Genomic DNA, 15,981 nt, shown 5'->3' on the forward strand with positions numbered 1-15,981 from the left:
GTGGTTACTGAGATACCAGCTTACATACAAAACCTTAACCAAAATCGGGACGCCGACGCCGACACCGACGCATGGGCGAGTGCAATAGCTCACTATTCTATGAATAGTTGAGCTAAAAATAGTTTTGTCAGGATATGATTTTGTAGATTTCAATTTTTAGATTTAAATTGAATGGGAATTTTACTTATTTGTTGGTATTCAATTTTGTTGCATAAATTGATTATGAAATCTGAAAAAATTAGTTACCCACAAATATTTATAATTAATGATTCCAGGGTAAATCATAATTTTAAGGCTGAACAAAAAACTGTCCTAACTCCACCTGTATCTAATACGAGTTAGGACAGTTTTACATTCAACCCTTGCATTCTATGATCCACTTTATTTATTTTTCAGGAAGATTGCATTGTAATTCCATCCTATGCAAATTTGTATGTACAAGTTATAACATCTGATCTTGTCAGAAGATGGAACCGGGTTGAAGATATTGTTGTCAATGCTAGTAGAGTTACTGCCCCTGATGAGATCTCCAGTTGTGGAGGAGCACCATCACTGCATGACCTTCAGCTTGATCAGTTGCCAATGGATACATTCACTGTACTCACTGAACCTAAAAGGGTATTTAGGTACTGTTTTGAAAGAGTGTCAACTTTTCTCACAGTCAAACAAACAAACAGTTTCAACACCGTAATAATTATATATTGTACTATGTACATGACATGCGATAAATTACAGTACACCTCATCATGGTATATCAACAGTTCAACATATTACCCGTCTGTCTGACTGCTCTGTCAAGAGACCATGTTTTGCCAGTTCTTTATGTGGTCTTTTAATACAGTGTTGACTGTATTGTGTTAAAACATTAACCTCGAATTAATGTGTTCTTCATAAACATTGGCTCATTTCTCATCAATTGACATGCTTCTTTTAGTATTCAATCACATGATAGGAAATATTCTAATTACAGGTACATGTAAGTAGGTAAATTCAAAAATTTTATGGAAAGATATAATCAGTTTGTTCATTGTAGAAAATGCCATTCAGAAATAAGAATATGTAATTTAATCCAAGTCTTCCATTTTCAGATTTGATTTCACAGGAAAAACGTCACTACCGTTTGAAAACACTTCTATACTAGATTGTATGATGATGAACTCTGGGTCTGTTGATGCTGTATTTATGTGGTGGGACCTTGAAATGGATCCAGATAGTGAAATCATCCTCAGTTGTGCTCCTAGATGGGCCCATCCTACCCCAGATAATATGCAGGTTTGTATGTTGATTAATTGATTCTAAATAGAGATGGAAACCCTTTCTATATTAAAATGTTTTATGATACTCTCTTGGTTTTATAGTTCACATGATGTTTTTCTTACCTGCAAATGAAGCTCTTGACTTTAATTGGATTATTGGATTTATCATTGAGAAACAATCATTTCCAAAACAACACTCGTAGATAGATAATGACTTTTTCTTACTTGATTACATTTGTGCAAATTTTCACAATTTTGCTAACCTGACTTACATATGCCCAGTTTAGATAACAATTGAAATTGCTTTTAAATGTTATATTTCACTTTTGAGCTCACCTAAGAACAAAGTGCTCAGTGTCAGCTATTGTGACTACTCAATAGCTTCTATCTGCCTGTGGTTTGTCTGTCCACTCTTTCTTTAAACAACATCTCCTAAAGCACACATCCAATATCGACTGAACTTCAAAGTAATGTTTCTTTGGTGGTCCTTCATAGTTGTTAGATGGTTCCATTAATCTGCACATAAGGGCAGCCAGAGGGAGATGCTAAAAACAAGATCATTTAAGTCAATGTTTCTTGGTTGCATTCTACCAAGGCTTTTTAGCTCACCTGTCACATAGTGACAAGGTGAGCTTTTGTGATCACCCTTCATCCGTCGTCCGTCGTGTGTGCGTCCGTGCGTCCGTCAACAATTTCTTGTCTGCACGATAGTGGTTTCATTTATGATTTTATTTTAACCAAACTTACACACAACTTGTATCACCATAAGATCTCGGTTCCTTTGTTGAAATGGCCAGATCCCATTATGGGTTCCAGAGTTATGGCCCCTGAAAAGGCCAAAATCAGCTATTTTGACCTTGTCTGCACAATAGCAGCTCTATTTATGATTTGATTTTTACCAAACTGGCACACAACTTGTATCACCATAAGATCTTGGTTCCTTTCTTGAACTGGCCAGATTCCATTATGGGTTCCAGAGTTATGGCCCCTGAAAGGACCAGAATTAGCTATTTTGCCCTTGTCTGCACAATAGCAGCTTCATTTATGATTTGAATTTAATCAAACTTGCACAAAACTTGTGTTGCCATAAGATCTCAGTTCCTTTGTTGAACCGGCCAGATCTCCTAATGGGTTCCAGAGTTATGGCCCCTGAAAGGGCCAAAATTAGCTATTTTGACCTTGTCTGCACAATAGCAACTTCATTTATGATTTGATTTTAACCAAACTTGCACACAACTTGTATCACCACAAGAGCTTGGTTCCTTTCTTAAACTGGACAGATTCCATTATAGGTTCCTGAGTTATGGCCCCTTAAATGTCCAAAATGGGCTAGTTTGGCTTTTGCAGCCATATAGAGACTTCATTTATGGTTTTATTTGATACAAACTTCCAAAATATCTTCAACAACAATAAATCTTGGATTCCATGACAAATCAGATCCATTCATAGTTTCCAGAGTTATTTTATATCTGATTACCTCCCCTGATTGTAGTCAAAATGGATTTATATCAGTAAGTACTGACAGGACTTATTTGAAATTTCATTATTGTCATTAGTTGGACCGAGCCAATCAGGGTAGATAACTATGGACTGATTTTATGTCAAATTACCTCCCTTTATTTTTGAAATTAAAATGGGTATATCTCCGTAACTAATGAAGATACTGATCTGAAATTTCATTTATGTTAACAGATTTATTTGGCAGATCCTTCTTTTGTTAACTTACAATAATTTTCTTTTGAATTACTTCCCTTTTTAGCTCATCTGATTTTTTGAAAAAAAATGATGAGTTATTGTCATCACTTGAGCGGTTGTCGGCGTCGGCGTCGGCGTCTGCGTCGGCGTTGCCTGGTTAAGTTTTATGTTTAGGTCAGCTTTTCTCCTAAACTATCAAAGCTATTGCTTTGAAACTTGGAATACTTGTTCACCATCATAAGCTGACCCTGTATAGCAAGAAACATAACTCCATCTTGCTTTTTGCAAGATTTATGGCCCCTTTTGTACTTAGAAAATATCAGATTTCTTGGTTAAGTTTTATGTTTAGGTCAACTTTTCTCCTAAACTATCAAAGCTATTGCTTTGAAACTTGGAATACTTGTTCACCATCATAAGCAGACCCTGTACGTCAAGAATCATAACTCCATCTTGCTTTTTGCAAGATTTATTGCCCCTTTTGGACTTAGAAAATCAGTTTTCTTGGTTAAGTTTTATGTTTAGGTCAGCTTTTATCCTAAACTATCAAAGCTATTGCTTTAAAACTTGCAACTCTTGTTTACCATCATAAGTTGACCCTGTATAGCAAGAAACATAACTCCGTCCTGCTTTTTGCAAGATTTATGGCCCCTTTTTGACTTAGAAAATATCAGATTTCTTGGTTAAGTTTTATGCTTAGGTCAACTTTTTCTCTTAAACTATCAAAGCTATTGCTTTGAAACTTGCAACACTTGTTCACCATCATAAGCTGACCCTGTACAGCAAGCAACATAACTCCATCCTGCTTTTTGCAATAATTATTGCCCCTTTTGGACTTAGAAAATCATTTTCTTGGTTGAGTATTATGTTTAAGTCAACTTTTCTCATAAACTATTAAAGCTATTGCTTTAAAACTTGCAACAGTTTTTCACCATCATAAGTGGACACTGTACATCAAGAAACATAACTCTATCCTGCTTTTTGCAAGAATGATGGCCCTTTTTAGACTTAGAAAATCATGGGTAGGACAATATTTCTATTACACAAAAAAAATCAGATGAGCGTCAGCACCCGCAAGGCGGTGCTCTTGTATGTTACTATAAATAGCCTATTTTTAGTAACTTTTTTATTATTGGCCGTAGGGAAAAACCGAGACCACTTTTCTGTGGTACAACATGGATGGTACCTCCAATTTTTAGGTGTATTTTGACATATCTGTACCTTGTAAGAATTTTGTTTTTCTTTTTGATATTTTTTCTGAGGACCTTCTTGTCCTCAAGTGCAATGATAACAGGTGAGCGATATAGAGCCATCATAGCCCTCTTGTTAGTTGAAACAAATTTCTCAAAAATATTGCAGCAAGTGGGCCTGATCGCTTGTATAGTGGACCATTTGGACAATTTTTTTTCAAATTATGCCACTTTTCGACTTTGATGAAAAAATTTGCTGAATTTTTTGTATGTAGCCTAGTATTAGCTAGTCAAATAGTCGATTGGACATCTATTGCCTTCTTCAATACATTTATGAACCACTTGAACCACAAGTAGGTAAAACACTTTCAACAACTTCTTGTCATGAACTGTTTAATGGATGTCGTCCAAACTCAGTCAAAGTTTTCTCCTTGCATAGACCTTTTTCTCTTTTTTATTGAAATGGTACTGCTTCACTGACCATAGCTAAAGGCTAAAAGACAAAAGTCTTTAGACAACTTCTTGGTGGATGTTAAGGAAAGCAAGGTGAAGGTCATATGTTCCATCATTGCATCTTGTTGATTTTTGAAATATGACTGTAAGCACAGAATTGCTAGTTTCATAAAGTAGGGAGCCAGAAATCTGGACTTTGTATATTGTTGTAACACATTTTCATCATCTTGGTAACCTAGTGGTAGAGCACTCCCTATGAATGTAGAAGTTTGGCTACATCATACAAAAGACATGAAAAATGGTTCAGTACCCACTTGCTTCCTGTCCAGTATTAAAAAAGTGAAACTGGTGTCTCTTCTGTCCTACCCTTGTTGAGAAGGGTTCCATCAGGAATGAGATGTCAGGATTGACTGATTAACCTAGTAGAACTTATATCACAATCGATAGAAAATGAATAATTATAAACTAAACTACGGTAACTTTTTTATGCAAAAATGTCCTTCTTTACTGTTTCTGTTTTTGTTTGCAGTGGCGAGACCATTGGATGCAAGCTATCTATTACCCTTACAGTCAGTTGACAGTTGCCAAGGGTGACAGTGTCAAGGTCATAAGTAAACATGATGAATATAGTTTATGGTTTGATGTTGCCATGGATACTGTGTAAGTTTACAGCTTTTTTTCTTAGTTTTATGATTATTGCTGAGGACTTAACTCATCTCTGTTCAAAACATACTGGAATTGCTATACATGTTTATTATGTGAACATTTGTGGCGGGCGGGGGGGCAGCTGACGGGCGGGCGGACATCGTCCAAAGCATGTCCACTCCCTAAGTCAAACAGTTTTCATCGGATCTTCACCAAACTTGCTAACAATGTTTGTGGGCATAATATCTCGGCCAGGTTTGATAACCAGCCAAATCACCCCAGACACTCTTGGATTATGGCCCTTGAATTACTTGAAAAACAGCAAACTTAGCCTTGTCCTCTCGCTAAGTCAAACAGTTTTCATCCGATCTTCACCAAACTTGCTGACAGTGTTTGTGGGCATAATATCTCGGCCAAGTTCGATAACCAGCCAAATTGCCCAAGGCACTCTGGGATTATGGCCCTTGAATTAATCGAAAAACAGCGAATGTAGCCTTGTCCGGTCTCTAAGTCCAAGAGTTTTCATCGGATCTTCACCAAACTTGCTGACGATGTTTATGGGCATAATATCTCGGCCAAATTTGATAACTAGCTAAATTGCCCCAGGCATTCTTGGATTATGGCCCTTGAATTACTCGAAAAACTGCGAATTTAGCCTTGCTCTAAGCCAAACAGTTTTCATCCGATCTTCACCAAACTTGCTGACAATGTTTGTGGGCATAATATCTCAATCAAGTTCGATAATCAGCCAAATCACCTGAGGCACTCTTGGATTATGGCCCTTGAATTAGGCCAAATTTGATGATGGGCATATTTTGTGACAGTCTGGCACTCTTGTTTCAAGTCAAATAATGCAATGTGTTGTTTATGAGAATTTAAAGACCTGTCAAGTGTTAATTATTCAGAGGTTTTCAGTTTAATACTAAGCTCTTAAGGATAATAATCTGTCACTGGTTGTAGATGCAGATGGTATATCTGGTGCTAAGGAAACTGTATTTGGTGATAACAAAGCTTTGCAGAGTTTTTTCCTTGCAATTTACAACTTATAAAATTAAAAGTTAACAAATACTTCCTTTTAAGCACTCTTACTTATAGTAGCATATTCATATTAAACTAAGGAAAGCAAATTAGTATTGGTAAACAGAAGGGGCGTCATGACATTTCAAAGATGCACAACATAGAGATAGACCCTAAAATTTTCAGCATTAGAAATACATTAAATAAAGTCTAGAAGTTGATTCCTACCTCCTTGAAATAACCAAAAATGATTTCACAAATGTGAAATTTTTGATAGTTTTGTTTATACCAATAACAGAAGTTTTAATATTTTCAGAGATAGAAATACATTAGATAAAGTCTAGAAATTGATTTCTAACTCCTTGAAATAACCAAAAATTATTTTACAAATGTGAAACTTTTGATAGTTTTGTTTATACCAGTAACAGAAGTTTTAATATTTTCAGCGATAGAAATACATTAAATAAAGTCTAGAAATTGATTTCTAACCCCTTGAAATAACAAAAAATGATTTTACAAATGTGAAATTTTTGATAGTTTTGTTTATATCAATAACAGAAGTTTTAATATTTAATTTAAAGTTGTGATCTGCAAAGAATGACAACTCTTGCCCTAGGCCAGTACTTATAGCAGAGATATCTATTAGTTTACTTCCCTTGCAATTACACAGTTGAGTGGAATATGAAAACAGTTTAAGGCACAATATCATACCCTTTTGCACAACAAAAACATTTAGGATTCATTCATATGAATCTGATTTACCGCATAAAACCTGCTTCATATCATTTTGTCAGCTTACTTACAGTAAAAAATTAACTTTTGACAAGCCGTACCAGTAAGTATTTTATAGTGCAGATAATACTATTTTGCTTGTATCAAAATGTTACAACAGAAGCACTTTTGTAATACAGAACACCTGGTAGGATTAGTAAAGGTGCAGTTATATTGATCTCTATTTCCTAGGCATACACAACATCAAAATTCTGGTTCAGTTTCATCATTTGTAGCATAATGTTGTGTTTTTGATTTGAATAAATAAAGTTAAAGGAACAAAGTGCTGCTATTAAGTTATTTGATTTCTATCGAACTTTACATAAAGAAATATATTATCAGTGTGTAATTAAAAGCATCATGCATGAGAGTCATCTGGCTGATGGTGGGGTGCCAGACTGATTTTGAGGACATGGATAATATCACAGGAAAAGTCAGTCTGATGTGCAACAAATATCTTTACAGTTTCTATTCTTTATGGATGAAGCTACTGCTTGAACTATAAAAGGTTTATTCCATGAACAAAGATATGATGACAATTATTTTTTCAAAACTTTTGTGACCATATTACATTTGTATGTTGTTTCGCAGCTGACTGTGCAAATCAGATATGAAATCCTGCTTTCTTTCTAGCAAAGACAATTGCCCAGAGGAACATCCTATATGTAGATGTGGTGCACATATCTCCTATGGAAGGGCAAGGATGGGGATGCTGAATGATCCAGACAGAAATAAACTCTATATGGAAATCCTTAGAAAGGTATTTATATATTTGTTGGATGTATCTACTCAACCAGTCACATCTCTGTAAATTTAGATTGGGATTCAATAATCTAAAACATTTTTTGGTGTTCATGTATGTGTAAACCCAGCTGAATAAGGCACACACTGAAGGAAATATATTTAGTACGGAAGATAAAAAATATCAGTTACCATCAATTTGAAAAAATGTCAAAATTAGAATAAAGAGATGTTAATTACATAGATTTAAATTTCAAAATTTTAAACAATGCAAAATTTCCTCATACCCATTTGTAAAACATCACACTTTAGGAAATGAGTGAAAAGAAGAGAACAGAGGTGTTCATACTGATTTTTGTGTGAGAAAATGGCTAAATATCACACAAATATTAAATGCTGTTTTTAGATAGGGCATACCAGGGGCCTTACCTCATTTTATTCCCAATGTACGTTTTTACGCTAGTTTAGTAAATTATAGACATTTTAGCTTATCTGTCTGTAGTTGCAAAATGCATGAGTTTAACTGACAGCTTGATTTGATTTAAAATGTTTGAAATTGCACCAACAGTATATTTTTAATTTAAATTTCAAATAAATACTGTAAGTAATTTTTAAGATAATTTGCAAACAGTGGGTTTACTGTTTTGTTCTGTATATGATGGTTATACTTTTATGTTAAAGAAAAATAAAAATGCCACAGTAAATCTAAATGTAATATTTACACACTTTTTTGAATTAAAAGGACATGCTGTAAAACTTCAAATGTTTTATTGTACTATTGTACCCCCCCCCCCCCCCCCCGACAACAAAGTTGTAAGTGGGGTATACTGGTTTCAGGTTTTCTCCTAAACTATTAAAGATATTGCTTTGAAACTTGCAACACTTGTTCACCATCAATAGCTGACCCTGTAAGGCAAGAAACGTAACTCCATCCTGCTTTTTGCAAGAATTATGGCCCCTTTTGGACTTAGAAAATATCAGATTTCTTGGTTAAGTTTCATGTTTAGGTCAACTTTTCTCCTAAACTATCAAAGCTATTGCTTTGAAACTTGCAACACTTGTTCACCATCATAAGCTGACCCTGTACATCAAGAAACATAACTCCATCCTGCTTTTTTCAAGAATTATTGCCCCTTTTGGACTTAGAAAATCAGATTTCTTGGTTAAGTTTTATGTTTAGGTCAGCTTTTCTCATAAACTATCAAAGCTATTGCTTTAAAACTTGCAATACTTGTTCACCATCATAAGCTGACCATGTACAGCAAGAAACATAACTCTGTCCTGTTTTTTGCAAGAATTATGGCCCCTTTTGGACTTAGAAAATATCAGATTTATTGGTTAAGTTTTATGTTTAGGTCAACTTTTCTCCTAAACTATCAAAGCTATTACTTTGAAACTTGCAACACTTGTTCACCATCAATAGCTGACCCTGTAAGGCAAGAAACATAACTCCATCCTGCTATTTGCAAGAATAATGGCCCTTTTTGGACTTAGAAAATCATGGGTAGGACAACTTTTCTATTATACAAAAAAATCAGATGAGCGTCTGCACCCGCAAGGCATATGGATTAATTAATAAAGCAAAAACACAGGTGCACAATGCTGTTGTAGAATAGTGTTGGCAGATAGAATGTAGAATGTTCAGGTATGAACAGAACAGAACAGATATGAGGAGTCAGCAAAGTATTACAAATTAAGGGTAAAGAGAAAGGACTGACAAAGAACAATAAGACATTGTGATTATGTTCTATAGTCAATATTAAGTTACAAGTAGATCTAAGAAAATATGATTTTAGTTGTAAAATGAAGTGGGCAGAATAATGAATAAGCAGTTCAGTGGCTTAAAGGACTAATTGCCCAGCATGAAGAACTTATTTTGTATACTCCTTCTTGTAACTGGAAGCTTTCATCACAATCAAGCTAAAACAAATTACATGTAGTATAAACTAAACTAACTGGAAGTTAAAATGCCACGAAGCATAATATCATTTCGACAGTGATTGTCCTCTGTTCCAAACTGCTATTATTTATGACATAATATCCATTAGAACTGTCTTGAATATTTTTTCTGATATTGCAATACGTTCAAAATAGTTTCCAGTCAGTTTGAGTGTTCAGTATAACATTGAATAATATTTACAATGATTTTTTTTTTTGCAAAAAACATTACCAGTATGTTGATTCATAGAACCAAAAATATTGTTTGTAATTTTCTATAATGTTAAAAGTGTGATGTGAGTTCAATGAATTTGGTTTTCACTTTGAAATAGTCTCCTTTTTAGTGTATCATATACTCTTCTATTCCATTTGATACACTTTGACCATATTAGCACATCCCAGATAAAATCTTTTTTCTGTGTTCGAGTAAGTGATTGTTGTGCCAGGCACATTTTCTATGAGTATTTGAACCTTTGTGCAGTCTGCAGTCAGCTGATGTACATTGGAGTTTCCATAATTCCTAACATATACTAAACCTTCATTGTCCACTGTAATGCCTTGTGGGAATTTTAGGTCCTCGTCCTGGTAGACTGTCTTTATCTTGCCTTCTAAGGTCATACTGGTCACTGTGTTGTCAAGAACATTGGTCATGTAGATGGTTTCTTGGTCTGGACTTAATGCTATATGTTTAGAATATGTAGTTTTAATTGTTTCAAGAAGCTGGCCTTGCATATCAATGACTACTATTTTGTTACGGGCAACTATAAACAGTTTGTCTCTGCTGTATGCCATGCTGTCAGATTCAATATTTACAGGTATTTGGTAATCTTTACTCAATGAACCAAATGTTGATATTGACAGGATGAAGATTTTACTCTGTTTACCAGATCTAAGTAACACTGCAATTTGTTTATCTTTCACACTTGTTATGCATCTAACATTACTCATGTCCATTTCTGATACCAGGTTCATTTTCCTTGTGTCAAATACTTTGACTGATCCATTACTTAAGTCTGTTATTGCGAGATAATGATTCTGTACCATTGCATGTCCACAAACTACAGGCTTTTCTTTGTCATTTTTGGTGCCAACATTTATTTCTGACCCAAACTTTGTGGTTCTCAGTGTACAGATTTCAGATGTACTCTTCATCACTGCCTCCATTTGAGAGGAAGGTGTCAAAGCATACCTTTGTATTTTGCTCTCTGTTTCCAACTTTTCAAATTCCTTGTCAACTTCATCCATTATTGATTTATGGCGTTTCATAGCTATAAACAGTTCACATTTTTGTTCATTTTTCAGTTTATTATCAGTGTCAGATTTCATTTTGTCAAGTTCATCATTGATGAAATCACATGTAGTTGCTGCTGTTTTCAGAGTTTCTTTATTATTTTTATCAATATCTTCTATTCGTCTTTCCATTTCCAGTTCAAGGTTTGCGAAAAAATTCTTTATTTCTTCTTGCTGTTGTTTCAGCTCTGCCTTTGCTTTTGTTTTCATTCCTTCTGTTTGAGTCTTACTTGATGTGATTTTTTTCTTTCTTTCAGTAACTGCCTCTAGCTTTTTATCTAGCTTGCTCTTAAATTCTTTCAATTCTTCACTTTTTTCAAGATCTTTGACAATGTTAGGTATGTGATCCACATTTTTGCATAGGCGATGGTTGACAGTAATACAGGCTGTACAACCTAGTTTATCACATGACCTGCAGAAATATTCAATAACCTTTGCAGAGTGGACTGCACACTTTTCTATGCAAACATCTGTTACACGAGCTTTTGCTGCATCCACAGGCATTTTATTCTTATCTTGAAGCACATGGTGTTTAAATGCTTTATATCTTGTGTGGTTCTTGTAACATTGTCCACACAGATACTCGGAACAGTCCACACAAAATCCTTCAGCTTCAATTTGTTTCCCATCATCTGCACAGGGTTCACAGTAAATGTCCACAAGTTCATCAGAGGCTTCTATCACTGATTCGCTGAAATCTGCAGATGTTGCCATATTTCGAAATATCTTGAAATAGATTATATTAAAGATTGTACTTAGTTTTACTGTGTATATATTTAAATCAGTCTTTCAACCTGAAATTAATCCAAAGGTCACACTTTAATGATGTATTCTTAGTATAACAACAATATGCTCATCTAGTATTAATGATATTTTCATGAAAAATGTGTTTGTGCTTTTCAGATGTAATTTTGTGATAAATACTAAACTTGCCAGCACTTGTAGTTGAAGTAACCAGGTTATAATCAATTTATAATCTAAAAATGTCAAGATAACAATGTCCCTGTTTTTAACTTGATCAATGGTTAAGTATTTACTTACATGATATGAAAGACTACAAAATCTAAGTTTCATGAAATCTGTCACACCTTGTATAAGAGAGACATACTGGGTTGTGTGTATGACTGTCTGGCCATCTCTCTGCACCACTTTAGAGGATTGGGGCCATGGGTAGAGGAATTTTGTGTCATTTTGAAGGAAAAAGGGGTATTTTAAAAAATGGTATTTTTCAGAGGAAAATGGTTACATTAAATTAGGCATTTCATTGTGTTGTAAAAATGTACATCTGTACTAGGAGTTTTAGGTGGAAAGGGTATTAAGAAAAAAATATTTTTTATGAGAGTTTTTTTTTTAATTGCGGAAAAAAACATACTTTTTGGAGAGGGGAATTTGGCAGAACATCAGCCAAAAACGTGTCAAACAAGGGCCCTGTATAATCATCACTCTGTCCATTTGTTTGTTTGTTTATTTGTTTGTTTTCTGGCTGCCTGCCTCAAAATATTATATAATCTTGTCTTTGAAGTGACAGCTGAATTTTGGTGAAACTTCACAGCAGTGATAGCTATATTATTATATATTGACATTTTTACCTGAACCAAATACCTTGATGGTCCTGCATCTTGTATCAACAACTTAACTTTAAAATCTTCTTTTAAACTACTGGTCAGAATTACACCAAACTTGGTCTATCTACACTAAGCATCCTAGCATAGACATTTCTCAAGGTTGTTCAGATTGTTCCATTTGACTGCATTCCGGGACTACTAAATCTAAAAAACAACTTCTAATGAACCATATAATTGATTTTCACCAAACTTTATCTGTATCATTCTTGCACTGACGTCTCTCAGTCTTGTTCAAATCGTTTTTGCTGGACTGCTAGAGTGAAAAAAGAAAACCTTGAAACAATTTCTTTTCATAAACCACTCTATGGAACTTCAGCAAACTTGGGCTGTTGCATCATTCAGATGGTCATAATTAGAGGCCACCAAAGCTCAAAATAGAAACAAATTTAAAAAAAAAAAGAGCTACTTGATGTACATTTGACATACTTGGTAGATAACATCTTTGTGTGGACTTCTTAGCTCGCCTAAGCACAAAGTGCTCAAGATGAGCTATTGTGTTTGCTCACCATCTATCAGCTGTCTATCCATTAGTCCATCTGGCGTCTGTCCACACTTTCTTTCAGATGACATCTCTGAAACCACTGGTAAGAATTGCACCAAATTTGATCTGTAGCATCCACATAGGAAATTGGCTAAGAGATCAATAGATAACTGTAAATTATTCATTCAGTTTACTTTAATGTGGCTGATATTTTTTATGCAGCTAAAATGAACAAATGAAAGAACATAAAGGTAACCACAACACTACTCTCTCTTGAGGAAGTCTGCCAGTCCAGCAATTGTGTCATGTATATCTCAAAAATGATTTCACTTATAGTCATCAAATGATATGGGATTGTTATGCAGCATGTGAAGTAGTGCACCTAGAGTTTTGTTTTGGAATTCAAATTAGAAAGACTAGAGTTAAGGCCCTTGACCTAGTCAAAAACATGCAAAAAGGACCTATAAGTTTGTTCCGCATGTATCTCCAAAAATATTTGACCCAGAATGATGAAACTTTATATCACCCGACAAGACCAGAGTAAACACGGCCTTTGACTTAGTAAAATATATGCATAAAGAGTCTAAAAGTTTGTGTTGTATGTATGTCAAAAGGTATTTGACCTAAAGTCATGAATATTTGAAGGAATTTTGTTCAGCATGTGAATTTGTGCTTCTTGGGTTTTATTAGCTCACCTGAGCCAAAGGCTCAGGGTGAGCTATTGTGATCGCTTACTGTCTGGCGTCCGTCCATTCATCCACACTTCCCTTTAAACAACATTTACAGGCTGTCTAGCGTCCCTAAAATTCCTACTTTTTCCTGTTTTTTTTTCAATTTGGCTAAAATTCCTATTTTTTAAAAAAAATCAAAGGAAATTCCTAAAAAGGCCCTATTTTTTCACAAAAATTCCTAATTTTTTAACTTTTTTGCAATGATCAAAAAGAGAAAATGTTTTAAATGTTGTTTTAAAGTTCTTCTAATTCAGAAAAAAACAGTTTAGCAGAGTTCAAAGCAGTTTACCAGTGGTAGACGTCTTTTCTGTAAATAAAGCACTATTTGTGAGTTACTTTTATGTCAGTCTCATAAAGGTAAGCACATTACATGGTCTTTAAAGTCCATATTTTAATTTGAAAATTCCTAAATTTAGCCCTAAAATTTCCTTAAAATTGTACCAAATTCCTAATTTTAGCCCTATTTTTTTTGTACAAATTGCCCTAAAATTAGCCCTAATTTTTTGTCAGGGTATGCTAGACAGCCTGCATTTACTCCTAAACCATCAGGTCAATTTTGATGAAACTTCACAGGGATGTTCCTTGGATGGTCTTCTTTAAAAATTGTTCGAAGAATTGAATTCCATTTAGAACTGGTTGCCATGGCAACCGAAAGGAAAAACTTTAAAAATCTTCTTGTCCAAAACCACAGGTCATAGGGCTTTTATATTTGGTATGTAGCATCATCTAGTGGTCCTCTACCAAGGTTGTTCAAATTGTTCCCCTAGGGTCAAATATGGCCCCACCCTGGAGGTCACATGGTTTGCATAGACTTATACAGGGAAAACTTTGAAAATCTTCTTGTCCAAAACCTTAAGACATAGAGCCTCAATATATGTAATGTGACATCATCTAATGGTCCTCTATAAAGAGTGTTCAAATTATGCCCCTGGGGCAAATGAGGCCCCCTCATGGGGGTTCCAAGTTTTACATAGACTTATATAGGAAAAAATTTAAATAATCTTCTTGTCTGAAACCAAAAGACCTAGGCCTTTGATATTTGGTATGTAGCATTGCCTTGTGGTTCTCTACCAAGATTGTTCAAATTATGCCCCTAGGATGAAAAGAGGCCCCGCCCCGGGGGCCTCAATGTTTACCTAGACTTAAATAGGATTTTTTTTTAAAAATCTTCTTTTCTGAAACCACAAGATCTAGGCCTTTGATGTTTGGTATGTAGCATTGCCTTGTTGTTGTCTACCAAGATTGCTAAAATTATGCCCCTAGGGTGAAAAGAGGCCCCGCCCCGGGGGTCTCAAGTTTTACCTAGACTTAAATAGGAATTTTTTTTTTAAAATCCTTTTTTCTGAAACCACAAGATCTAGGCCTTTGATGTTTGGTATGTAGCATTGCCTTGTGGTTGTCTACCAAGATTGTTCAAATTATGCCCCTAGGTTGAAAAGAGGCCCCGCCCCGGGGGTCCCAAATTTTACATAGACAATTTAAAAATCTTCTTGTCTGAAACTGCAAGGCCTGGGCTTTTGATTTTTGGTATGTTACATTGCCTAGTAGTCCTTTACCAAGATTGTTCAAATTATGCCTCTGGGGTAAAAAGAGGCCCTGTCATGGGGGTCCCAAGTTTTACAGACTTTTACATAGGGCCTAAAAAAAAAAATTCTTTGTTTCCGGTAACATGCTCAAAAATATTAGGGTAGGTAGGTCGGAAAAATTTTTTTTTTGGGAAATTTTTTTTATTAAGGGAGACTTTTCGGAAATTATTTTTGTGTCAAAAAATGAATACAAACAAGGGGGTTATGCCTTTAGAGCATCAGTAAGTTGATTTCTAACATCACTGGCCATGTTTAAAGCATAAAAGTGCAGTTTTGCAACTTTTTGTTAAAAAGTTGAAAAAAAAATTCTCTAAGGCCATAAAAACATTTAGGGTCGGGCCAAAAATTTAGGGTAGGTCGGGATACCGGAAACAAACAATTTTTTTTTTTACACCTAGGAAAAGCTTTTAAAAATCTTCTTGACTGAAAGTTCAAGGCCTAGGCTTTTGATATTCAGTAAGTAGCATTGCTTAGTGGCTCTCTAACAAGATTGTTCAAATTATGCCCCTGGGATGAAAAGAGGCCCTGCCCCGAGGGTAACATAGTTTTTATATGAGTAGTATAG

General features: G+C 34.9%; 2 protein-coding genes across 2 annotated transcripts in view; one reads left to right on the top strand and one right to left on the bottom strand.

Annotated features, from left to right (window-relative positions):
- LOC123548495 (protein arginine N-methyltransferase 7-like) overlaps positions 1-15,981 on the top strand; it is a 36,860-nt gene that overhangs the window by 11,037 nt on the left and 9,842 nt on the right. The window contains exons 6-9 of the mRNA XM_053546355.1: positions 397-626; positions 1,089-1,272; positions 5,121-5,251; positions 7,658-7,784. Coding sequence (XP_053402330.1) covers positions 397-626; positions 1,089-1,272; positions 5,121-5,251; positions 7,658-7,784 — 672 coding nt within the window. The remainder of the gene's footprint in view (positions 1-396; positions 627-1,088; positions 1,273-5,120; positions 5,252-7,657; positions 7,785-15,981) is intronic.
- Positions 9,274-11,920, bottom strand: LOC128557846 (E3 ubiquitin-protein ligase TRIM36-like). Its single transcript, XM_053546356.1, has one exon. The coding sequence runs from the start codon at positions 11,705-11,707 to the stop codon at positions 10,064-10,066; it is 1,644 nt and encodes a 547-aa protein (XP_053402331.1). The 5' UTR covers positions 11,708-11,920; the 3' UTR covers positions 9,274-10,063.

This window comes from Mercenaria mercenaria, chromosome 6 (assembly GCF_021730395.1).
Source record: "Mercenaria mercenaria strain notata chromosome 6, MADL_Memer_1, whole genome shotgun sequence".
Lineage (NCBI taxonomy): Eukaryota > Metazoa > Mollusca > Bivalvia > Venerida > Veneridae > Mercenaria > Mercenaria mercenaria.

Bases quoted from the DNA above. Each gene is read 5' to 3' on its own strand.
- LOC128557846 (XM_053546356.1), bottom strand. From the start codon at position 11,707: ATGGCAACATCTGCAGATTTCAGCGAATCAGTGATAGAAGCCTCTGAT.